At 41.2% G+C, this 26,480-nt stretch overlaps 1 protein-coding gene across 1 annotated transcript in view; it reads left to right on the top strand.

Moving 5' to 3' along the window:
• The first annotated feature begins 695 nt into the window (after positions 1-695).
• Positions 696-26,480, top strand: part of cpped1 (calcineurin-like phosphoesterase domain containing 1) — a 145,721-nt gene continuing 119,936 nt past the window's right edge. Inside the window, exon 1 of the mRNA XM_028814111.2 lies at positions 696-961. Coding sequence (XP_028669944.1) covers positions 898-961 — 64 coding nt within the window. The 5' untranslated portion in view covers positions 696-897. The remainder of the gene's footprint in view (positions 962-26,480) is intronic.

The raw sequence follows: 26,480 nt of genomic DNA, 5'->3' as shown, positions 1-26,480 counted from the left end.
TTAAACATTAGAAAACATTGCTATTAACTGTCAAATGAATTGAAGTGATGTTAACATATTCGCTTTTGCGTTATGTAGTGCGTGAGATCACGTGAGGTTGCAGAGGTGACTGTGATACTAAATCAGAGGCGAATGCCAATGTCCACTTGTAACACAATATCAAATATTTATAGTTTAGTATAGTATTTATTTATTTATTGACAGCAAGTCACAACATACATAGATTAGCATGGGGCCCCGGGGCAACTGCCCAGCGTGCCCATGCATTAAGAGGTTGGATCATCAGGTTAACTGGCCCTGGGTGCCTCACTCCTGACCATTCCTGCCAGGGATGGTTAATGTCTTGTGCCGGAAAGACGTATTAATGCATACTTTAATGAGCCCGTTAAATTCATTAAACTAAATGAATAATCTGAATCACTTCAACAGGCGGGACATTTACGAGACGCCAACGTGTGTATATTACTTTTAAATTGCCGTCATATTTCAGTCAATTTATATGAACTTCTGCAGCGCTCTTCTCATCCAAAGTTCTCAAATAGAAACTTCACTATTTTATAGCCGAATGTGTCATGAAATAAATTTTAACAAACCTTCGACGCTCTGAGATTACCTGCGTCTTCCACGTCCCTCCCTCTCTAAAAGGGCGCCAAGTGGCGACTCGCGAGACACGGGCATGTGAGCAAGTTTGGCGCGCACGCGCATAGCTGGGAAGGCGCGTAACCGCAAGTCAGTGAACCAGCGGCTGCGACTCGATTAGGCGGCACGGGGGTCACTGGGCAGCGCACGTTTAGCGAAGGGATTTATATAAAAACACCGAGTGGCGTCCGAAGACGAACCACAAACTGAACAGAAAGAAACAAAGAAGGAAAAACAGAGACACGGCAGTACGGGACCATGACTGACGGAGCTGAAATGTTCCACAGAGCTACAGGACGTAGCTTTAAAGGCTTCAGCGCAGGTACGGTGTGGGACGCTCTGCCATGGTGTGTGGGTTTCTAGGTGGAAAACTTTTATTTTATTTTTTTTTTTTTTGCCCCCTCCCAAACTTCCACCCCGAGTGAGTATTTAACGCGAAATGTCTTTTAAACGTGTTGTTTTCCTGGTTGTTGGAAGTACCCGCCTATGTCAGACACTTCGGCCAATCAGGGCTCGAGTAAGGCGCTCCGCGACTACTAATTGGCTGGACTCCGTGTCTGTCATTGTAGTGGTTCCGAACTTCTGAGGGTGTTTTTAAATGGACAGCTGACTTATTTAAGCAATCAGTTGCTGCCAGTTTCTGTGTGTAGAGGCAGGGCTGCCGCTCTCTTTCTCTGAAAATGAGGACTTTTGAAAGACGCCTTTCCCTATGATACCATAATACACCTTTACACTGTCTTATGGCTTTTTAAAATTATATAAACCTTTAGTAACATTTTATCACTATAATTATGATATGATGGTCACAATCACAGTCCCTGGCAAACTAATAACCAATTAAATATCTTGAATATGTCAAGCCTCTTAACTTCATTCCTTTCATTCTTGTTTGGATAGCTTTAAAAATGATGCACATGGTAAGTTCACTTCTAGTAAAATAAAAATAATGTTACCCTTTTCAATTTATTTATTTTTTTGCATTTGACTACATTCTTTTAGATTTTTCCACTGAAGCTGCTTTTCTCAGTAAATCTGGGTGCTTGGATAAATATGAATAGAAATCTTTACATAAAATGATACTGAAATTGGGGCGGCACGGTGGCAGTGGTAGCGCTGCTGCCTCGCAATAAGGAGGCCTGGGTTCGCTTCCCGGGTCCTCCCTGCGTGGAGTTTGCATGTTCTCCCCGTGTCTGCGTGGGTTTCCTCCGGGTGCTCTGGTTTCCTCCCACAGTCCAAAGACCTGCAGGTTAGGTGCATTGGTGATCCCAAATTGTCCCTAATTGTGTCTGCTTGGTGTGTGTGTACCCTGCCCGGTGTTTGTTTCCTGCCTTGTGCCCTGTGTTGGCTGGGATTGGCTCCAGCAGACCCCCGTGACCCTGTAGTTAGGATATAGCGGGATGGATACTGAAATTGAATCTTGGGAGCAACAGCCCCTTCATTGTTCTGCCTTTTTGCAAAATCAGAGATTTGTTGTTCAAGTAGTCTTGAACTTGCACTTTCTTTTCCGCATAATGGGTATTCCTGAATTATGAAAATATAATTAAATTACTTGAGGAAGTGACTTATTACTTGATCAACTGATAACTAAAAAGATATTGCATTTATATGACAGAATAAATGTTTTTTTTTTTTTTTTTTTTATTAACTGAAATTTTAGTAGTTGACTTATTCATTTACAGTTATAAATCCATTTTGGAACAAGTGGTAATAACAATATGTTCTATTAAAATATTACAAAGCAGTACTTACTTGCACTTAAGTACGACGGACTATACCTGGATATATGAAATTTCTTGTTTAACTGAGCTGCTGAAAGAAGAGTCAAAAATAAGATCTCGCATAGAAAACGTGAAATTGTCATTTCGATTTTGAATAAATTCACTTAGTTCCGGTGAGTTAGGATTACATATAATTAAGGAATGGAACAACATTTATAATGAACTGTCTACTGGCCCAAAAGATAAAGATGAAAGTGAAAAAGCCACGTTGGGTAGACATCGACTGTTCTCATCAATATCTGCGCTGTTTACTTACTACCAGAATGGAAGTGAAGATTCTGAAGAAAAAAGTGTGTGCACAAGATAGATAGATAGATACTTTATTAATCCCAAGGGGAAATTCCCATACTCCAGCAGCAGCATACTGATACAAAAAACAATATTAAATTAAAGAATGATAACAATGCAGGTAAAAACAGACATTAACTTTGAATAATGTTAACGTTTACCCCCCCCGGGTGGAAATGAAGAGTCGCATAGTTTGGGGGAGGAGCGATCACTTCAGTCTGTCAGTGGAGCAGGACGGTGACAGCAGTCTGTGGCTGAAGCTGCTCCTCTGTCTGGAGATGATCCTGTTCAGTGGATGCAGTGGATTCTCCATGATTGACAGGAGTCTGCTCAGTGCCCATTGCTCTGCCACAGATGTCAAACTGTCCAGCTCCATGCCTACAATAGAGCTTGCTTTCCTCACCAGTTTATCCAGGAGTGAGGCGTCCTTCTTCTTTATGCTGCCTCCCCAGCACACCACCACGTAGAAGAGGGCGCTCACCACAACCGTCTGATAGAACATCTGCAGCATCTTATTGCAGATGTTGAAGGATGCCAGTCTTCTAAGGAAGTATAGTCGGCTCTGTCCTCTCTTGTACAGAGCATCAGTATTGGCAGTCCAGTCCAGCTTATCATCCAGCTGCACTCCCAGGTATTTATAGGTCTGCACCCTCTGCACACAGTCACCTCTGATGATCACGGGGTCCATGAGGGGCCTGGGCCTACTAAAATCCACCACCAGCTGCTTGGTTTTGCTGGTGTTCAGGTTTAGGTGGTTTGAGTCGCACCATTTAACAAAGTCCTTGATGAGGTTCCTGTACTCCTCCTGATGCAGCCTACGATAGCAGTGTCGTCAGCGAAGTTTTGCACGTGGCAGGACTCCGAGTTGTATTGGAAGTCCGATGTATATAGGCTGAACAGGACCAGAGAAAGTACAGTCCCCTGTGGCGCTCCTGTGTTGCTGACCACAATGTCAGACCTGCAGTTCCCGAGACGCACATACTGAGGTCTGTCTGTAAGATAGTCCATGATCCATGCCACCAGGTATGAATCTATTCCCATCTCTATCAGCTTGTCCCTAAGGAGCAGAGGTTGGATGGTGTTGAAGGCACTAGAGAAGGCCAGGAACATAATTCTTACTGCACCACTGCCTCTGTCCAAGTGGGAGAGGAATCAGTGTAGCATGTAGATGATGGCATCCTCTGCTCCCACCTTCTCCTGGTATGCGAACTGCAGAGGGTCGAGGGCGTGGCGTACCTGTGGCCTCAGGTGGTGAAGTAGCAGCCGCTCCATGGTCTTCATCACATGTGACTTCAGAGCGACAGACTGGAAGTCGTTCAGCTCACTAGGGCGTGATACCTTTGAGACTGGGGTGATACAAGATGTTTTCCAAAGCCTCGGGACTCTCCCCTGTTCCAGGCTCAGGTTGAAGATGCGCTGTAGAGGACTCCCCAGCTCCAGCGCACAGACCTTCAGCAGTCGTGGCGATACTCCATCTGGACCTGCTGCTTTGCTGCCACAAATTCTTCTCAGCTCTCTGCTCACCTGGGTTGCTGTAATTGTGGGTGGGGGGAAACTCTCTCCTATGCTGGTATCAGCAGAAGGATGGGTGGAAGGTGTAGTACTCCGAGGTGAGAGTGGGTTAGGATGGTCAAACCTGTTAAAGAAGTTGTTCATCTGGTTTGTTCTCTTCACGTCTCTCTCGATGGTGGCACCTTGCATTGAGCTGCAGCCAGTGATGATCTTCATCCCATCCCACACTGCCTTCATGCTGTTATTCTGCAACTTCTGCTCCAGCTTTCTCCTGTACTGCTCCTTCGCCGCCCTGAGCTGGACTCTGAATTCCTTCCGCAAAATGCCGATTGGTGTACGGCTTTAAATTTTTTTACCAATAATAATATAATATTTATATATAATATATAATAATAATAGTACTAGGGTGGTGTACCGTGTTAGCCATTATGAATTTAGAGAAAAGCCAAGCAAAATGACGCTTTTTATTGGCTAACTAAAAAGATTACAATATGCAAGTTTTCGAGGCAACTCAGGCCTTGGTTGCCTCGAAAGCTTGCATATTGTAATCTTTTTAGTTAGCCAATAAAAGGTGTCATTTTGCTTGGCTTTTCTCTATATAATAATAATAATAATAATACTATATATAATAATATAAGGATATGGAGATTTTCAAATTTTAGAAGCCAAAATTCCGGACATTTTGAAAATTTTATAAATTCCCCCTGGACTGTCTATGGTGCGTGGAAAATGAGGACGGTTGGCAGCCATATGTAGGGGTCAGTCCAGAAATTCCAAAACTCTTCAATTACGCCCTTCAAATTAGAGCAGTTTAGGCTGATTCAGGCTTTTTACCATTTCTGTTCAGACAGATCAAGTGACTCGCTCCGTTCACATTGAAATTATTATGAACGGCCTTTGTTAAAATGTCTTAATTGCACAATTGGATAATTTCAATTGATCATCAGCTTGGTTTCCTAAATAGTAGTATTACGTGACCCACTTAGCTCATTGCGTATGTATTTGAGCGTGTGGCCATGAGTAGCTGAGGTGTATGCGCATCTCCTAGATTGTTGGTGCTGTCTATCATTGTAGGTTTATTATGAGGGACGTTCAAAAAGTTTCGCTTTTTTTTTTTTTTTTTTTTTTTTTAAGCTCTTATTTATTAAGAATTTCAAAAACAAATGACATCACTTTTCTACATAGTTACCTTCCTTTGCGATGCAGTTTTCCCAATTGCATGACATTCTCAGATACGAGCAATCACCACTCCTCCCACTTTTGCTGTTTCCAATGAAAATATTTAAGTGTGGAAAATTTTTGAAAATTCCTCGTATTATTATGACTGGATATTTGGCTGACACCTTCAACTAAGGTGACTTACAAGATCAGTTTTTACTTATGATAATAGGTAGAAGCAAGGATTTACATCTCTCTATATAAAATCCAACATCTGTCTGTCTGTCCACTTTTCACGAGAGAACTACTTAACAGATTTAGATCTGGTTTTTTTTCTTCTATAATTTGCTTGAACGTTCCATTTGATTTTGTGTCTTCTCTCATTGTGCTAAGTATCATAGTTTGGTTGTGGCACCGATTTTTTTGCAAGAATCCGAGTGATGGGCCGAGGGGAGGGAGAGGCGGGACCTCAGGAGTAGGGAGCCGGACGAGGCCCTCCTCACTGATGCGTCAGCCTGCATTCAAATCACTCTACCTGTCGCCATGTGTTGGAGTGCACCTTGCCTCCGCTTAGCTAGCAATACCTGTTTGTTCAGCAGACATTATCATCTAAAGATTGTTGAGGAGTAATGTTTGATGTTTTTGAGAGAGATCAGAGCTACGTGTGCTTAAGAAGGTACTTGCTCATTGGCAGAGATATCACGGCCATGTGCTCTTCTTCCCACGCGGGGGACACTTTCCTGTCAGAACTGAACACAATCAGATACAGTGGTAACGTTTGACGTTAGAGCGCACCGACCTTCCGCTTGGCCAAAGATACCTTGCCAAAACCAAAAATATGGTATATCAAGAAGTCCTCGGATACAAAAGCTATCAATATAAATTCTTCTGAATCCAAATTATTACGTTTTTTAATATATTTTTTTAATTTACTTTTAAAGTTTGTCCTGTTTCACTACTATGCGGACAGAGCTGTCGGGGGACAGCTATTCTCTGTATACCTGTATATAAAATCCAATGTCTGTCTGTCTGTCTGCTTTTCACAAGAGAAATACTTAACGGATTTAGATTGGGTTTTTTTTTCTAGAATTTGCTTGAACATTCCGGGTTGATTTTGCGACTTCTCTCATCGTGCTAAGTATCACAGTTCACTTCCGGTTAACGATTTATATATGTGAATCTGAGAGAGATGCATTTGGGGGTTGGGAAGGTTGAGGTTCGGGGGCGGGGGAGATATATGGTGGTGGGGCGGCGGCGCAGAACCTCAGGGCATATCTTGCATCTGGTTAGCTAGCGAACGAGAGAACAACTTAACGGATTTAGATCGGGTTTTTTTTCTAGAATTTGCTTTGAACATTTTGGTTGATTTTGTGACGTCTCTCATTGCGCTAAGTATCATAGTTTGCTTGCTGTACTGATTTATTTGCGCGAAACTGAGATTGATGCAGCGAGCCAAGGGGAGGCAGGGGCCATGGGGCGTATCTTACATCTGCTTAACTAGCGAACAAGAGAATACTTAACGGATTTAGATCGGTAATCTGAGAGAGAGGCTGTGGGCCGAGGGGAGGGGGGAATGCGTGACGTGAGGAGTGGGAAGTCAGTCTTCCTCTACGTTTTGGAGCGTACCTTGCCTCCACTCAGCTAGCGATTCCTTTTTGTTTATTAATTTTTAAAGTTGTGTCCTGTTTCACTGCTACGCGGGTGGAGCCTCAGGGGAATGGCTAGTAGATGATAATAATAATAAAAGTAATATATTGAAGCAGATGGCAAAGTCATAACAGAAATAAATGTGCAAAGATAAAGCACAAGAAAACTTTTCATATTGCAAGCAGACTTTTTTAATTTCTTTGTATTTTTGAAACGACTATCATACTATGGTTCATTGGTTTCTTCATATTTTTGTGTTTTTTTTACAGTTGCAGCTTCAGGCCAGTTAAGTGATGTGCTCAGGGTCACATAGTCGGAGGAGGGAACTGAAACCGTCAACCCTTTTAGTTTAAAAGTCTACCACACTGCTTAGCATATGCAGTACTTCAAGAAATTTATCAGAAAACTGTTCATGTCCTAATCCTGCATTTTCAGAGCAGGGCTGAGGGGAAGCTGGAGCTCATCCCAGCAAGTGGTGGACGCCAGGCAGGAGCAGGATGAATACACAGACATTTCGAGGAATGTAGCAGTTGCCAGTCCTCCTAACGGCTCTCGTTCAGAAAGTGGATGCCACTTGGTTGTTTCACAATAATTAAGATTAGGTAGATACAGTCATATGAAAAAGTTTGGGAACCCCTCTCAGCCTGCATAATAATTTCCTCTCCTTTCAACAAAAAAAGATAACAGTGGTATGTCTTTCATTTCCTGGGAACATCTGAGTACTGCGGTGTTTTCCCGAACAAAGATTTTTAGTGAATGCAGTATTTAGTTGTATGAAATTAAATCAAATGTGAAAAACTGGCTGTGCACAAATGTGGGTCCCCTTGTCATTGTGCTGATTTGAATGCCTGTCACTGCTCAATGCTGATTACTTGCAACACCAAATTGGTTGGATGAGCTCATTAAGCCTTAACCTTCATAGACAGGTGTGTCCAATCATGAGATATAAAGGTATTTAAGGTGGTAAATTGCAAGTTGTGCTTCCTTCCCTTTGACTCTCCTCTGAAGAGTGACAGCATGGGATCCTCAAAGCAACTCTCAAAAGATCTGCAAACAAAGATTGTTGAGTCTCCTGGTTTAGGGGAAGGCTACAAAAAGCCATCTGAGATGTTTAAACTGTCAGTTTCAAGTGTAAGGAATGGAAGGCCACAGGCACAGTTGCTGTTAAACCAGCAGGTCTGGAAGGCCAAGAGAAATACAGGAGCGGCATATGAGCAGGATTGTGAGAATGGTGACAGACAACCCACAGATCACCTCCAAAGACCTGCAAGAACATCTTGCTGCAGATGGTGTATCAGTACATCGTTCTACAATTCAATTTGCACCAAGAACATCTGTATGGCAGGGTGACGAGAAAGAAGCCCTTTCTGCACTCACGCCACAAACAGAGTCGCTTGTTGTATGCCAATGCTCATTTAGACAAGCCAGATTCATTTTGGAACAAAGTGCTTTGGACTGATGAGACAAACCTTGAGTTCTTTGGTCATAACAAAAAGCGCTTTGCATGGCAGAAGAAGAACACCACATTCCAAAATAAACACCTGCTACCTACTGTCAAATTTGGTGGAGGTTCCATCATGCCGTGGGGCTGTGTGGCTAGTTCAGGGACTGGGGCCCTTGTTAAAGTCGAGGGTCAGATGAGTTCAATCCAATATCAACAAATTATTCAGGATAATGTTCAAGCATCAGTCACAAAGTTAAAGTTACCACCAGGGGTTGGATATTTCAGCAAGACAATGACCCAAAACACAGTTGGAAATCTACAAAGGCATTCATGCAGAGGGAGAAGTACAATGTTCTGGAATGGCCGTCACAGTCCCCTGACTTGAATATCATCGAAAATCTATGGGATGATTTGAAGCAGGCTGTCCATCAAATTGAACTGGAGGGATTTTATATGAAGAATAGTCAACAATACCTCCATCCAGAATCAGACACTCATCAGAGGCTATAGGAGGACAGCGTCGAGAGGCCAAAAGGAGGCTCAACTAAGTATTGATGTCATATCTCTGTTGGGGTGCCCACATTTATGCACCTGTCTAATTTTGTTATGACACATATTGCATATTTTCTGTTAATCCAATAAATTTAATGTCACTGCTGAAATCCTACTATTTCCATACGGCATGTCAGATATTAAAAGGAAGTTGCTACTTTGAAAGCTCAGTAAATGAGAAACAAAAATCCAAAGAATTAAGAGGGGCTCCCAAACTTTTTCATATGTTTGTAAGTAGGTTTCACGTTTCTGTTATCATTTTAGCCCTAAAATAGTGACTTAACATCAGGGACTATGGAAGAGAAAAAATTTATATATTGGCATAAATAGCATATATTAGCATTAATAGCCGTAAAAGTGATTAATAGCTTCTAAAGCATTAGATTTAGCATAATTTAGATATGTCAACTAAATAGTTAAATAAAAGACATTAGCCATATTGCACTATTTTTAAGCTTGGAGCAGAATTACCAATTAAGAAAGGAAAGGATAGAACAGGAAAAGAATGACATACAGAAACTACCTGAGGACAGGATAAGGAGGAATAAGAACACCTGTTACTTGAAGGCCAGAAAACAAGGAACGATACCAGTAACAAAATGCAGAAAAATGGTCATGGTAGGTATGTGAGAAACCAGCTGGAATAGTGAGTTAGCAGAAACAGCAAAGGCATTGATACAAGGTCAAGATGATGTCATGTATGAAAAAATAAAATGTGTATTCATGTATTAACATAAATAAATATGGAGAAATATATAAGCATTCACCTTAGTGTAGATACTAATGCAAGTCAGGACAGCCAAGTAAATGATTAAATAAAAGCACAGGACATATTTCTTTTTAATTAAGCTTAGCTTTAAGCCACCATAATAAAAAAGTTTGGGCTTTCTTGTGTCATTTCCTTTCCTAGGCCTTTCAAAGATGGAAAAAAGGAAAACCACTGCCCCGGCCGAAGACCAATCAAAAATAAGCAAAACAGAAACTAGAGATGAACAATGGACAGTAAAGACAGGTGCAGAATGAGCTAATTGAACGAGGTCAGAGTGATAAGAAATGATCTATAAGTTTTAGGTTCTGAACTGTTCAGGGCTCAGCACAGTTTGGCCGTATTGGGTTGAGTCCGTGTTATTATTATTATTTTATTGCAATAAAACTATAGACTCTGTTTGCCTACCCTGAGTCTCCTAATGGCCTTCATTTCAGGTATAAAGCCTTTGTGGTGACAATTTTTCGCTACTACAGGACCTATTTTATTGACCTTAAGGTTAGTGTTAGGGCGAGGGGAAGGCCGTCTCAAGCGGCAGTCGCTTTCTGAACAAGACCCCTCCTAACCTGCATGTCTTTGGACTTTGTTGAGAGGCAGCAGAGCGACTGTGTCACCCTGCAGCTTTGTATTCCAAGCAGTTTCACAATCGGTGTGCCATTCCTACTTTTAATTGTTCTCATTAGTTAGTGCATCGGGTCTCAAAGTTCAGTCCTGCGGACCCCCTGTGGTTGCAGGATTTTGTCCCAACCGATTTGTCCTCTTCATTGGTGTCCTACTTTAATTAGGTAAGCCATTATTTCCCCAGTTTCTATTTTTTTTTTTTTTTGCATCGACCTAGAAATTACAAACTGGCTGTGCTAAATTTTTTATTAAATTTAAGCAGGAATTTACATGTGTTAGATGGGCAAGAATTCATTCTTTTTCATTTTTAATTAAAAAAGTAATGCTCTGGATATTTAGACAGTTATTTAATGTTAAGTGCACAAGTGGGCAACACTGAAGTAGTTGCTCCTTTCAGAGTCATTTGCGTTGGTGTCTTTTTTTTTTTTTTTTTTGTGCATCATTAATTGTTGGTATTCAGATATAATTAAGCAAGTAAACTCCACAGAACAAGTGAATTTAAACATAAAGCAAAGTAAGACTTTAAAAATTCAGAACAATAGAAATATCTTAATTCCCTATAAGGGTAAATCTGAGACTACTGCACTTTTCTAAATGCAAAATAAAAATGAGCCAAAAAAAAAAGGCCAGCTAATAAAACTTTGAGATCAAGTAACTGTGCTACTCCATCTAAGACGGGTGGAAATTTAAGTAGTCAACGTTGACAGATTTCCCCCTGGCGACAAATAATGTTCAGTCTAATCTAGACGTCAGCGTTAACCACTGCATGCTGCACTGTAAATGTTATGTCTCGGTTATGCGCCATTTGGTCTGGGATTTGCAAAAGCAGTGTTCATGTTTGTGATGCACCATCTGTTGGAATGACAACTGCTGTGAATTTTATCAGTACAAATTTTTGTGATGCGCCATCTTTTGGAAAGACCATGACATAGCATCCAGACAGACACTTATCCTTTTATTAAGGTAGATTAAAGGTAAAAATGATTGACTGGTTGGACCAAAAACTTGACGCTACAGGTGGTCCCCTAGAACTGAATTTGAGAACCACTGATTTAGTGTGTTGTCCTTTTTTTTTTTTATTCTTTGGTTCTTAGAAATTCTGAAATACTTGTATCCCCCCCCCCCCACAAAACCTTAACTGCTTAAGTTTCCTTTGCCATTTTATCTTTTGAATTTGCTAATTCCTGTGGAGTTTGTTTCCGTGATTGTATCCAGATGCTGACAACACTGAATGCTAAAGCCAAAGGGATCAATTACTTCAGTGCTAGATTAACTGCTCATTTGTAAGAAACGTTTCTTAATGAGCAGACAAGAAAAATGGCAGTGAAGTTCTTGCTTTAAGTGTTGTTTGTACTTGTGTTTGTGCTGCTCATTGCATTTCGACACAATTAAGGGAGCAAACTCCGCAGAATAAATAGGGTAATAAACAAAAGAAGGAAAACGGGCAAAGAAACTTAAGAAATACAAAATGTTTGTGAAGTTCTTAGAAACGGATCAGTTAAACGTAAGAATGACTCGCTAATTGTAAAACTGGTCGGAATGTAAACCTGAAGCTATCGGGGGGGCGGGGTCCCCCAGGACGGAACTTGAAAACACTTATTTCGGTGATTATTTACTCGTGAGCAAGCCAGTAGTTGAGACATTTTAATTAGCTGCAGCCTAGGATATAATTAAGAGAGCAAAGAAAATTAGAGTTAAAACAGAGTGTGAAGTATTTAAAGTTATGGCAAAAGTACCGTGTTTCCCCGAAAATAAGACTGGGTCTTGTATTAATTTTTGCTCCAAAAAATGCGCTAGGGCTTATTTTCAGGAGATATCTTATATTTATTCATGTACAACAATGTACATTTATCCAAATACAGTCATGTCATCTTCTTCTAGAATATCATCATAACACTTTTGTACCTTACAATACCATCAGAATGTATGGCGGCGTATTTGACACACAGAGGGAAAAAAAAAATAAGGACATAATGAAAATGTCTATTTTGTGATTAAAGTGGAAATTTCTGCTTTAATCTCAAGGTCCACTTTAACCTCGTAGTTTACTTTATCATTAAAGCAGGCTGCTGTAAACGTCATCTTAAAACTGACCACAGTTGTTAATCGCTACCTGCTTCTGGGGCTTCCTCCTGAACTGACAGCAGCGGCAGGCAGCATCGCCACACAGAACACATTAAATGTATGATATTCCAGCTCTCTGCACATTTAAAATTCTTAGATTTATACTTGACTAGGTAGTCATGCCCGTCAAGGACGGGCTGCAGGCGACTTTTATCAGTGTTGCAGGGTAAAAGTCATTAAGTGCAAAATTATTTGTACCATGATTAAATTTAGTAATAAAATGTTTTTTGTTATTTGTGCCACACGACGAATCGGGGATTCGAACCCAGGTGGACAGTAGGTGGTGTTAGGTCCTAACTTTGTTCCGGCATCCACGTTCTTGTTCTCTTCTCCTCAACAATTTTAACTTGAGTTGCGTTTGACCGACTTTCTTGTTGTCATTGCCGTTTATGTTCACGTGTTTCAGCAACTTCAATTTCAGTGGCAGTAGAACGTTTTTGTTGTAATCGCAGACGCTCAATTTCGTGAACCAATTGTGTTTGTTCTTCCGTGCGGTTTGCTTCTGTAAGCTGCAACTGGTTGGCGTTCATTTTGTCTCAGCTGCGAGATTTGAACACTCTTTGCTGCTTGTCGTACTGCACGTTGCTGTTTATTCCACAGTTTTTGTTCTTCAGTAAAAATTCTTTTTGGTTTCATCGTTTTTTGGCAATTCTTGAGGTGTTGTTTGAGCTCTTGAAATATCCAAAATCTTATTTCTTTTTGCATTTTCGTCTTCTTCAGTCGAGTGACTTCCTTCAGCTTTTCTTTTAATCCGATTGGCCACTCGCTTCCCAGTGCTCTGTTCAGCCAATCAAAACACTGATGTAAACGTACCAACCAACCAACAGACATGCTGAAATATATATATAGATATCACTTTCATGATGAAATGCATTACAGTATGTATGTTACTTTTACAGATAAATCGTTAACTTTGTTTAAATAATGAATACTGCTAATATTTACACATATGGGGTGACACGGTGGCAGAGCGGTAGCGCTGCTGTCTCACAGGGAGTCACGTCTCTTGTGATCCCTGCCTGCAGTTTGCATGTTTTTTCTGGTGGGTTTCCACAGTGGGCTCAGTTTTCCATCCAGAGACATGAAGGTTTGGGGATTTGGTGAAGCTACAATGACGCCAGCGTATGTGTGTGCTTGTGTTCCCCTTGCGATGAGCTGATGCCCCGTCCAGGGATTTTCTTTCTGTCTTGCGCCGATGCTGCTGGAATGGGCGCATCCCCGAATTGATGGATGTAATCATTAAACATCCTGTTCAGAGATATTGTGGCAAGGTGTCCTCGGAATTTAATGCATGTTTCGGGCACACATGTCAAGAATAAACCTGGCTTTAGGCGCCTTACTTTTCATCTGACGATCTTGGGTAGGGCTTGTATTACAGAGCAGCCTAAAACTCATGCTTTAACTTATTTTCGGAGTAGGTCTTATTTTCAGGGAAACATGGTAACAAGCATATCACAACGTCTTATTAAAGTAAATCGCACACTACTGGGATTTTCTGACTGCAGAAAAAGCAGAGGAGAAAAAAAAATGCAAATTAAACAATAAAATCAGCTGAAGTTTAAATGAATCACTGCTTGTATCAAAAACCTGCTGCCGCAGTGGCCCCCTGGACTGCCTGAGTACCACTCTCTTATCATGAAGGTTTTTTTAAATTTTTTTTTTGGTCAGTACTAAACTCAGTCCTTTCATCCATAAAATAAGCTACTTATCTAAATTAGAGATCTGACATCATGGACTCCACTAGGAACACCACCATTTAATTAGATTGCAGATGTTCATGCAAAAGTGAAGCTCGAAATGCTTCAGAAACCGTTCAAGAAATCTCAGACGGGTAAGAATGGCGGAATCTCAAACAGAAGTGAATATTACAAATGAGTGTGGGCAGTTTTTAAGCCAAAAAAACGGTAAAAGTCAGTTTCCCATTTTATGACTTATTTTGAGCCTGGCATGTTTTGGGCAGCTGTGGAGACCCCCTAATGTCTGTGAATAGATAATGAGGCAGAGAGGAACTGAAATAAGAGTGTTTCTGTGAGCCAGTCCCAGCAGCAAATGAGTCAATAAGTTAGTTACTTTCCACGCACCTTTTAAGTGATTTGGTTATAAACTGCACTGTTGGCATGCCATTTATAAATGGTGTGGATTGCAGGGGGCATCTCACAACCTCAAAACACCGGAGTCCAAAAAAGGCTTCAATTAAAAACCTATATAAGTAATACAGGGGAACAGCAAAGTATGAGCAAACACAGAAAATAATAGACCCCTGTAGCCCCTAGACCAGGGGTCTCCAACTTTTCTACCCTGAAAGCTGCTTTTACAAAATGAAAATGACGGAGAGCTACTCCTGTTTTCTAATGTTTATTCTCATAGCTTATTTCAATCCAAACAAACTGAATAAGCTTGTTTTACCTGAACATTTACAAAATGTTGGTGTCCACAACTCACATTTTGCATTAAAACATCACAAACAAAATATTTAGTTCACCTGCAAGTGCATTTTGTTTGTCTGTATGCATTTTCTAGTGTATCTCACACTATTGTATTGAGGTATTGTATCCCACAGGTGGCACAGTGGCAGTGCTGCTGCTTTGCACTGCAGTAAGAAGACTGGAAGATTGTGTGTCTGCTTCCCGGTTCCTCCCTGTGTGGATAGCGCTTTGAGTACTGAGAAAAGCGCTATATAAATGTAATGAATTATTATTATTATTATTGAATTAAAACATGAATGCTGTCAAAACAATGCAATTACAAATACACAGATGTTACTTATTCATTTGTCATTTTGTTACATGTCACTGTTTCACTTCACAAGAGTATTCACATGTCCAGTTGCATGTGTGATGTGTGTTTTAGTCAGTCAGATGACTGGCACTGAGGTGTACGGTGGAGTGGAGCCACTTAGGTTGACTCTTCTGGAGTCATTTAAATGTTCGTCTGTCTTGTTCTGAACTTTGATTTCATGACATTCATGTCAGACTCACGGAGGTATGGAGACCCAAACAAGGCAGACATTTTCAGAGCTGCTTGGTGAAGATTCTTATAGTTATCAGGCTCTGCTAAGCTCCAGAAATGCTGAGAATGCTGTTGAGACTTTAACTGCACATCATTTTGAAGGTTTACTAATATATAATATCCAATGTCTTGGATCTCAATGGCTTTTCATGAAAGAACTACTTAACGGATTTAGATCGGGTTTTTTCCTATAATTTGCTTGAACATTCCGGTTGATTTTGTGACTTCTCTCATTTTGCTATGTATCATAGTTTGCTTGCGGTACCGATTTATGTGCACAATTCCAAGAAAAAGGCAGCGGGCCATTGAGCTCTCCTCACTCGCTCACCAGCTTTGGGGCGTGTTCCTTAACTCCGCTTAGCTAGCGAACAAGAGAACAATTGAATGCAACTTTGTTTGATAAAGTGTTACTTAGGTCTTGATGAGTTTGAGTCCGGATATTCTCTTAAATGTATGCCACGTTGAAAAATAGATTGCAATTCAGATTGTGGATCATGATTTTGTGTTAAAAGGAACGTGATATGATTTTTTGGAAAGTTCGCCCACCCCTAAATTTGACTAATCAAGTTTTCAAATTTTATGTAGGATTCATTAACCCTTTGGCGAGCTACTTAGAAAGGGGATGCGAGCTACCGGTAGCTCGCGAGCAGCGTGTTGGAGACCCCTGCCCTAGAGCCTGTGTAATGTGCAGTACCTCTCTCCCCTACCCACCTTCCACTTCTCTGGTTTCCCTTCCTCGCTCTAACTAGCTGAGCTCTTGTTGCCAGCTGCCTCCCAACTCCAAGCTCACTAATAAAAGAAAATGGAGTCCTTGTGTATCGTGTCCCCAACCACCTTCAGACATCCTCAATCTCTGATGACATATGGGGGAAAAACTCTCTCTAGAGGCACCAGAGATTCTCGCATGTTAGCCTCACTACAGAGGTGTACTGGAGAGGATGGGCCAGATTGGGTGTCCTTCCCAGTGTGCCTGTGACGCTACAACACATCGCCCCCTCATGGTGTGGGAGAACCTCAGACTCTGCAATTAAGCTGATCTGATGACCTTTCGGGGTGTTGATTGACCAGATGCTGTGATGATTGCATCCTCTGATTGTCAGTAAGTTAGATAGATCGATGTACTCTGTCTGTATGTCTGTCCGTCTTTTCACGAGAGAACTACGTAATGGATTTAGATCTGGTTTTTTTTCTCTCTATAATTTGCTTGAACATTCCGGTTGATTTTGCAACTTCTCTCATCGTGCTAAGAATCAGTTTGCTTGCTGTACCAATTTAATTGTGCGAATCCGAGACAGACACAGCGGGCTGAGGGGAGGTGGGTGGTAACTCGAGGCGTATCTTACATTCGCTTAGCTAGCGCACGAGAGAACAACTTCACGGATTTAGGTTGTTTTTTTTTTTCTATCATTTTCTTGAACATTCTGGTTGATTTTGCGACTTCTGTCATCATGCTCCAGGTAATTATAGTTCCCATCAATCTACCAGCAATCTCTTAGTCCACCAATCATTTAAGATATATCACTATTGAACATATTTTAAGGCAGGGTCACTTTTAGCAGCTGCATCCTTCCATCCATCCATTTTCCAACCCGCTGAATCCGAACACAGGGTCACGGGGGTCTGCTGGAGCCAATCCCAGCCAACACAAGGCAGGGAACCAATCCAAGGCAGGGTGCCAACCCACCGCAGGACACACACAAACACACCCACACACCAAGCACACACTAGGGCCAATTTAGAATCGCCAATCCACCTAACCTGCATGTCTTTGGACTGTGGGAGGAAACCGGAGCGCCCGGAGGAAACCCACGCAAACACGGGGAGAACATGCAAACTCCACGCAGGGAGGACCCGGGAAGCGAACCCGGGTCCCCAGGTCTCCCAACTGCGAGGCAGCAGCGCTACCCACTGCGCCACCGTGCCGCCCCAGCTGCATCCTTATCTAATAATATTATACTCCAACATTCTCCAACCGATCCAGTGGATACTCTTTATATACTGTAGATGATGTAATTTGAACATCTAGCTTATAAATATAACATGCCAGCAACATATTATTTTTTTTCTATATGTAAATGTTAGAAATGTTGTGAAAAATAATATATCATAATCTCAACCCAAACAATGCCTATTTGTATATTCTCCAGATGCATGAATGGATTTTGTCCAACATCCCAAAGTATCATAGTTCGCTTGCGGTACTGATTTATTTGTGCGAAGCCGAGAGAGACGCAACAGGGTTGAGTGTACCTTACCTCCACTTAGTTAGTGAATGAGAGAACAACTTAACAGATTTAGATCGTTTTTTTTCTCTCATTTACTTGAAAATTCTGGTTGATTTTGTGACTTCTCTCATCGCACTAAGTATCAAAGTTAACTTGTGGTACTGATTTAGAAGTGCAAATCCAAGAGAGACGCTGTGGGCCGAAGGGTGGGGGCCGTGGCCCCTTTTCTGTTCGAGTCGCTCTCCCTCTTGCCATGTGTTGGGGCGCACCTCTCCGCTACTTAGCTAGTGGAGCTAGCCTGTTTGTTCAGCAGACATTATCATCTAGAGATTGTTAAGGAGTAACGTTTGACGTTTTTGAGAAAGAGAGAGATCAGAGCTCTGTGTGATTTAGACGGTAGCTGCTGATTGGCTGAGATATCTCTTCTCCCCATGTGGGGGACGCTGTCCTGTCAGAGCTGAACATGATCAGATACGTTGCCAGTGATGTCGGAGCATCGCTACCTTATGCTTTTTTTTAATACTAGGGGGTTTTGCCCCCTGCTCACTTTGCTCGCCAACCCCCATGCCTATGCTACACACCAGCCTCTTTGCGGTCCTGTTGCTCGCGTATGGGGATGCGGATGTACAATTTAAACAGATTTTTATTTTCATGGAATTGTTACATATGCATAATAGAACTAATGTATTTTACATTACAGTGAGTAATTAACCATATTAAAAAAGAGTAACACGTAATAACCCTATAAGTAAATTGTTTCATGTTGCAGTTAGTTATTCGTTGCATAGTACAATTTCATTCTGTTTGGCTTTGAAATTAACATGCAAATACTTTTTAAACTTTTCCTGAAGTTTTACAGTAAAAGTATATTTTTTTAATTAACTTTTTGTCAATATGGCATTGAATTTTGATTCTGTGTTTGGACTTTCATCGTCACAACACAACGTATAACTGCCCGTGAATGAATATCGTTTCTTTCCCTCTAATAAATAAATAAAAGGACTTTTTTTGAATGATTTGGCTCTGAGGTTTGTTAATTGTCATAGCAAAAGCCATTCTAACGGGAAACTGTAAACGTCTTAGTATGAATGGCTTATCAAAATCTCCTTTGGTGTCTAATGTTATCGCTGAAGATGGACTACATTACCTTTCTTGAATACATCCTTCTTTCAACAGTAATTTGGCCGGTGGCAGACCAGACAATGTTAACGGTTGTAGATATTGTGATTTTGTAAGTTGATGTTTTCATCGTCTGCATCATCACCACCAACTGTTTCAGCAGAGTCTATTGACACGCATTTAACCACTTTACTGTGTAACCGATCAACATTTTTGACGTAAATTCGTTTGACTTCATCGTTTCTTGCTGTTAGGCTTGCCCGTGTACTCGTTTTTTCTGTTGATAACCCTTCATGATGAAATTCTTCAATAAGATTTGGACATAATATGTCTTCTTCCATTGGGAATTTAAAGTGAGAAAACGTTAAAATTTATAAGAGCTGAGAGAGCAGAAACTGTCTGTCAAAAGCATTCACACGAATAAGAGGTGAGATTACCGTGGATTACCGTGTGTGTGGTTGAAAATGTTTGAGAGGAGGGCGGGACTTGAAAAAATCTCATGGCCAATGTCTCATCTCGTGGGACTTGATAAAATCTTCCAAAAAAGTCTTGTCGCATCGCAGGATTTTTTTATATAATAGATTGATTTTTAAAGTTTGTCCTCTTTCACTACTACGTGGGCAGAGCTGTGGGGGACAGCTAGTTGAAGATCAAGACACAGAAGTGAAATTTTTAGTAATTGTTGTTTTTATTGTTTGAGAAACACCCACACTAACCAGAGGTGAATGTGCACAATCCACTGGTCTAGTGACTGGGTCAATATTTGAGTCTCGTTTCCTGAAGCTGTGATGCAGTGGCGCTAAACGCTGGGCTCCCTTCAAAGTAACTAATCCATTTGAAGTCTTGTTTGCTCTCTTAGTAACCATGTTTTAAAAACAAAAACGGAATGTAGCCACAATAAGCCAAACGGATCCACAAGTGTTTCACACATAAAACAGTGTAGAAAACAATTCATAATTTTATATAAACAATTATATAAAAATTTTTAAACATGCACAATAAAGTTGAGGGTCACTCAAAATTCAAGCCTTTTCCTGCAGCACTGGCCTCAAGGCAGAAACCATCCCAGGAACGAGTGCCAGTTATTCATTCCCGCGCCTACACACACTCCTCCCTGTTCTTGTTAAATCGTTTAGTCAAGTTCAACTCTTCGTGACCTGAAGGACTTTAGAACTCCAGGCCTTTCTATCTGAAACTACTTCTCTGAGTTTCTTCAAAGTTCTATGCATTGTCTCGGTAATGAATAATAATAATAATTCATTTCATTTATAATGCACTTTACATTTGTAGTAAACCTCAAAGTGCTACATAAAAAAAATTTAAAGAAAGACACAACATGATAAAACAATAATTAGAGGCAATTTTGTTAATATGCTTTCCTAAATAGAAAAGTCTTTAACTGTTTTTTAAAACAGCCCACAATCGTGCTGTGTTCTCATGTTCTCTGGTAGGGCATTCCAGAGCCATGGAGCAGCGACTGCAAAGGCTTGGTCACCCATTGTGTGAAGTTTGGTCATAGGGGGCGAAGGCGGTACGTACGAGGGCAATCCCAAAACTAAGGTCTCCAAAGCGGTGGGGACGTAGAGAAACTGTTTGTACGGCTGTTGGCCACACTGTTGTGATTGGTGCTTCCTCCACTCCCAAACAAGCAAGAGTGGCTTCGCTGGGATGCTCAATCTTGGCTTAGCAGCCCTTGAAAATGGAGCTCTCGTTGAACGCTACCACCAAGTGCGAAGTTCGCGCAGTTATTCGATTTTTGAACGCAAAAGGCGTGTTACCAGTTGAAATTCATCGCCAATTGACGGAAGTAACGGCCGACCCCTTTACCCAGCTGGCAGCTACACCTCCAAGACCTGTGGCCTGGAAGATTTACTGAGAAATAATCTATCTATCAAGCCGTACTTCTAACCAATTAAACTTTTCCCCACAATTGACGGTGAAAATATAAGTACACAAACACAGGATGTAAAATTAAACGGATTAAATGAAACAAGACATGCAAAAAATAGAAACATATAAATATAAATATAAATATCCCTCCACCCCAGCAACAACAAGACACCACGAAATATAAATACAACAAAAAACCCTCCCTTGTCCCTGTAACATATAAACACACAACACGAATAACAAGAATTGAATGATATATGGAAATGAATGTGAACGTGAGTCCGGTAATAAAGAAACTGTCCTGGATGCGGTTGACTGAATTAGTGAAAATGAGTCGTTTGACTTTCCCCAGAAAAAATGGAGCAGCCTCACCGTGAATCCTCGGTGCGGGGTGGATGATTAACTCCGACCCCGGGGTCTCTCGTGATGAGGTCCTTGAAGCAAGTCCGGCGGATGGAAAAACAAACTGGATGGAAATGCGCGATGTGGAAAATAACAGGTACAGATGGCTCGTGGTCGTGAATGTGAAAAAAAAATCTCCTTCTCTCCTCTCCCCTTCCTTCTCCTCCTGCTGGCTTAAATAGTCCTGTGACGGCTGTGATTGATTAATTAAGGACAGGTGTTCTCCAGGTTTGTGGCTGTGTCTCCTTCCATCATCCGTCCCCCTTTACGGGGACGGCATTAACTGATACACATACAAACAGTACACGGGACAATGAAACGAGACGCACTCAGAACTGACATTTACAACACTAACTATGTGGCCCCGCTACAAGTGTATGGACAGTCGTGCATGGATGTCAAAAACGTTCGCAAGTGGTGTAGAGAGTTTACAGCTGGTCGTACTGAAATTCACGACGAACAAAGGAGCGGGAGACCGTCAATTTCCAACGAGACAGTCGCGAAGGTTGGGGAAAACATGCGTAAAGATCGGTGGATCACTCTGGATGCTCTCTGCACCCAGTGACTACCACCTGTTCCCTAAGTTGAAAGAACATTTGTCTGGAAGGCGATTCTGCTCCGACGAACAGGTGAAAGATGAGGTGCAACGCTTCCTGAAGGAAATGGCGGCGAGCTGGTATGACATGGGCATTCTAAAACTTCCACCGCGTTACAAAAATGCATCGACCGAAATGGTGATTATGTAGAAAAATAAATAATTCTTTAACCTTTAAAATGATGTAAATATTATAGAAAATAAACAATTGTTTGTATTTCTAAAAAAATTGGAGACCTTACTTTTGGGATTGCCCTCATATTTGCAAGACGTAGGTTTCTTTATAGTAGATTGTAAAGTAAGGAGTTTCCTTAAGGTATTGTGGAGCATTTCCATGGATACACTGGTGAGTGAGCAAAGTTTGTACGGATGTGAATAGGGAGCCAATGAAGTGACCGAAGGATTGGTGAAATATGTTCATATTTCCGCACCTCCTCAGAATCCTTGCGGCACTATTTTGGTTTTGAAGGCTCTTGCTGGGTATCCCGATGAGGAGTGCATTACATTAGTCCAGCCTGGAGGAGACAAAGGCATGAACCTGCTTTTCAGCATCACAAAGGGAAAGGCCGGGACAGAGTTTGGCTATGTTTCGGAGATGAAGGAATGCAATTTTACAGAGGTGATGGACGTGTGCATCAAATGACAAATGGGAGTCTAATCCCCAGGGGAGAAAGTAATGGTATGACAGTAATGCTGTCGATTCATCTCCTTTTGCCTTGAATTTTCCCCAACATGAGATTTTTCTCCAAGGAATCTTGTCATAATGTGGCCAAAGTATATGAGCTTTTTTTGTTTTTTGACATCGAAATCTTCCAATGAGAAGTCTGGTTGTATTTCTTCAAGTACTTATTTGTTGATTCTTCTTGCTGTCCAAAGAACTGTTCAGTTTTCTCCAGCGCCAAAGTTCTAAGGCGTCAACACTTTTGCTTTCATCTGTTAACGACAGTCCCAAATCTCACGGGCGTACATCACTAACGTTAACAATGTGGACCCCTGCTAATAATGTGATGTCTCAGCTCTTTAGTGTCTTGTCTAAATTTACCAAAGCTGTTCTTCCCAGAATTGAGCATCAATTAATTTTGTGGCTGCAGTCGCCATCTAATTTTAGAGCCAAGGGAAACGAAGTCCACTTCCTTGTCATTTATTACCAAATAATTGACAGGGGTGGTTGACATCATCTCGATTTTCTTGATGTTGAACAGCAGGCCAGCACTTTCATGTTCTTCTTTTCACTTTCATCAGAAGCCTCGCTTTCAGCTATTAGAGCGGTGTCATCCGCATATCTAAGATTGCTGGTGTTTCTTCTGGCTCTTTTGATTCCAGCAACTCACTTCAGTATTTTGAGAAGAAAACCACAAAGACAAAAAGCAACTCACAAACTCACATGGGCCAATTTAGGATTTTGGAAGAAGCCCCCTGCACCGCAAACGGGGAGAACGTTCACACGCTCTACAAATAGCATTTATGCAGGATTCCCATCCAGGATGTTCGATCCATGATGCAACGGTGCTGTCCAGTCCACTGCCAGGGTGTTCTGATTTAACAATTTACAAATTAATGATTTGAAAGGATGGTAAGTAGATGCCTGTGATGATTTGGCTCTTGAAATATACTTGAAGTATAAAGGTCAGAGTATTGTATAGTCCAAGGGCGACTGGAAGACAAAGACATAGTCAAGAAGCCATAACGAGGGAGAACAACTGTCGGTAACCTAAGCCAAAAATCACGACACAAAATTCAAGTCAGAGCAGAGAACCAAAACAATTAAAACCTTTTTGAATTTTTTTAAGGGTTTGGCAATCCATGTAGTCGGGTGGGAAAGCATACCCCCGGATGACCTTTTTATCCTGTTGTCAGGCCACAAACCGCTAAGGACACACCCACCTTGTTTCAATCCATGCAATGGGAATCAACAATAGCGCCGTCAAAATGGCGGAGAAATAACAGCCCAAATCCCAAAGTGAAATTCAAACTATAACTATATTTTAAAAACAAATGACGCCAATGGATACCCAGGGTGGCCCACGAAAAAAGTGGCCCGCCTCCACCAAAGATGACTGCATTACGTGGTGAAGAGAAAAATGATCAAATTTGGTACTCCCATTTCCAGAAGATGCTGAAAGTGATCTCTTTGTGCGTCAATACATCTTTGTGCCCATTTCAGCATGTTCATGTACTCTTTGCAACGGAAGTCGTCTTGATGGAGGTGGGCCACTTTTTCGTGGGCCATCCTGTATTTAATGTGAATGGGGCACGTGTAGGTCACCACGGATCGATTAAACAATTAACATTGCTCTGACGATCTTGACAATGGAGATGAATTTTCAAGGGGGGAAAACCTGTTGTTTTGTCGTTTGGCAAAGATTCTTCAAGGGGGAACCACTCTGTCCTGATTTTGGACGCCGATTCTGCAAGAGGGGGTGGGGTTAGCAGCCCTCCAAACCTCACTCTGGCAATTGCCTGGAAATAGGCCTTGAAGGACATGATTGGGTTGCGACAAAAAAAAATGTTTGAGGAACTCTGCCTTAGAGTATAAAATTCCCCAACAGGAGCAAATGATATTCAAAATATTACAATTGTAAGAGCCAGTCTTAGAATGTTTAATGTCAACATTAAAATGTGCGAGTGTTTATTTAACTGCCCAAGCTAACTTGTCATGGGACTTCCCTATTGCTCAACTTTACCTGATCATCTACGACTTTGTCTTCCTCCTGTGTGGGATCGATGTGTTTGATCAACCTTCACCATACGGCTCGGTCCTGCACCTCCTCCCCAGTCAAACCCTTTTCCTTCTTTATCCATCCACCTCCACTTTGGCCTTTCTCACTTTCTCTTCTCCTGGACTTCCACTCCCATCACTCTTTTGCCCACATCTTCCTTGTCTCTCTTCATCACATGTCAATACCATTTCAGCCTACTTTCGTAGACTTTTTCTCCCACTTTTGTTGCACCTCTGAGTGTCTCGTTTCTTCTTCTGTCCTTTTTTGTAACTCCACACATCCATCACAGAATTCCACCGCGTTCAACTTCTTCTTCTCCTGCTACACTCCTTCAGTTGCCTGTCTCAGCTCCACTCATCATTGCTGGTCTTAAAAACCCCTAGTTTTCTTTTCTTTTTTTTTCTTTTCTTTTTAGTGGCTAAGGCTCTGGATTTTTATTTATGGATGTGTATTTTTGTGAATTTTATGTTGTGCTGTTTTTGTCATTTGACGTATGAATTATTTTTCATAATTTTATATTGTTTCCGTTATGTCTACCAGCGACTACCGGTCAAAACCTTTAGCACACCTCAGTTTTTATGGAAATGCACACAGTTTAATGTCTTAATGTTTCATGAAAATCTAGGCATAGAACAAATAAATAATAGAAAATAAAAAATAATAATAAGTCAAGGAATTATTAAGCGTACAAAATTTGATTCAAATTTTTGATTCATCAATGTTGCCCCCTTTTGCTGATATTACAACCAAACTGTGGTAACCCTTGTGATTCAGAATGCCAGTCACCAACTCTGCTGCCTCCAGCAGAATAAAATGCATTCTTATAATAAGAACCCCAGACCACCCTCAGGCGTAGTTCTTAATTTGTTTAAACATGCCATAGTGCAACCGTTGATCAAAAAACCAAGCCTAGATCCCACTGTGCTATTCAATTTTAGACCGATTTCCAAGCTTCCATTTCTCTCCGAAATTTTGGAGAGAAGTGTGTATATTCAATTGAAAGCCTTTTTAGATGAAAGTGATGTGCTCGAAGTGTTTCAATCTGGTTTTAAGCCACTTCACAGTACTGAAACCGCATTGCTGAAGGTTTTTAATGACATCCTTTTGGCAACAGACTCAGGGGATTATGTGATTTTTAGTTCTGCTCGATTTAACAGCTGCTTTTGATACTATAGATCATAGTATTTTATTATCTCGTCTGGAGCATTGTGTGGGCATTCGTGGTACTGCCTTGGCGTGGTTTAAATCATACTTGACTCAAAGAACTTTTTCAGTGAGGCTAGATGAATTTAGATCTTCCTCTGCTTCACTATCACGTGGGGTTCCGCAAGGTCTCCATACTTAGTCCTCTGCTATTTTCTTTGTATCTCCTGCCTCTTGGCTCTATTCTTAGAAAGCATAAAATTGCTTTCCATTGTTATGCAGACGCCCCAAACGCAAGGATGCTTACTCCATACAAACTTTGGTTATGTGCCTAGAAGAGGTGAAAGCTTGGATGGCAGTGAACTTTTTAAATTTTAATGAAAATAATACAGAGGTTATAGTTTTTGGTCCTGGGGGCACCAGTGGGTCTATTTCTACTTCTGCTCCTGTGGATTTGGGTCCCCTTGCACAATATGGTACGCCTGTTATTACAAATTTGGGTTTTAGGATAGATGAGGATTTTAGACTGGACGGTCAGATCAGTGCGGTGGTGAAATCTGTTTTTTTTTTTTTTCAGCTAAGACGTTTGGCGAAGATAAAAAACATTCTTTCCAAAGATCAATTTACAACAGTAATCCACGCCTTCATTACAACCCGGTTGGACTATTGTAATTCGTTGTATGTTGGTGTTAGCCAGTCCACCCTGTCTCGGCTGCAGCTGGTGCAAAATGCTGCTGCACGCCTTTTAACTGGCACGCGAAAGAATGAGCACATTGGTCCGTGTACTTTTTGGTATTTGAAATTTCATTTTAGAAGCAAAAAGGAAAAAACAAAAATGAGAGGAATTT

The sequence above is a fragment of the Erpetoichthys calabaricus genome, chromosome 11 (assembly GCF_900747795.2).
Source record: "Erpetoichthys calabaricus chromosome 11, fErpCal1.3, whole genome shotgun sequence".
Lineage (NCBI taxonomy): Eukaryota > Metazoa > Chordata > Cladistia > Polypteriformes > Polypteridae > Erpetoichthys > Erpetoichthys calabaricus.
The sequence above is the reverse complement of the archived record's forward strand: the minus strand, read 5'-3'. Positions and strand labels throughout refer to the sequence as shown.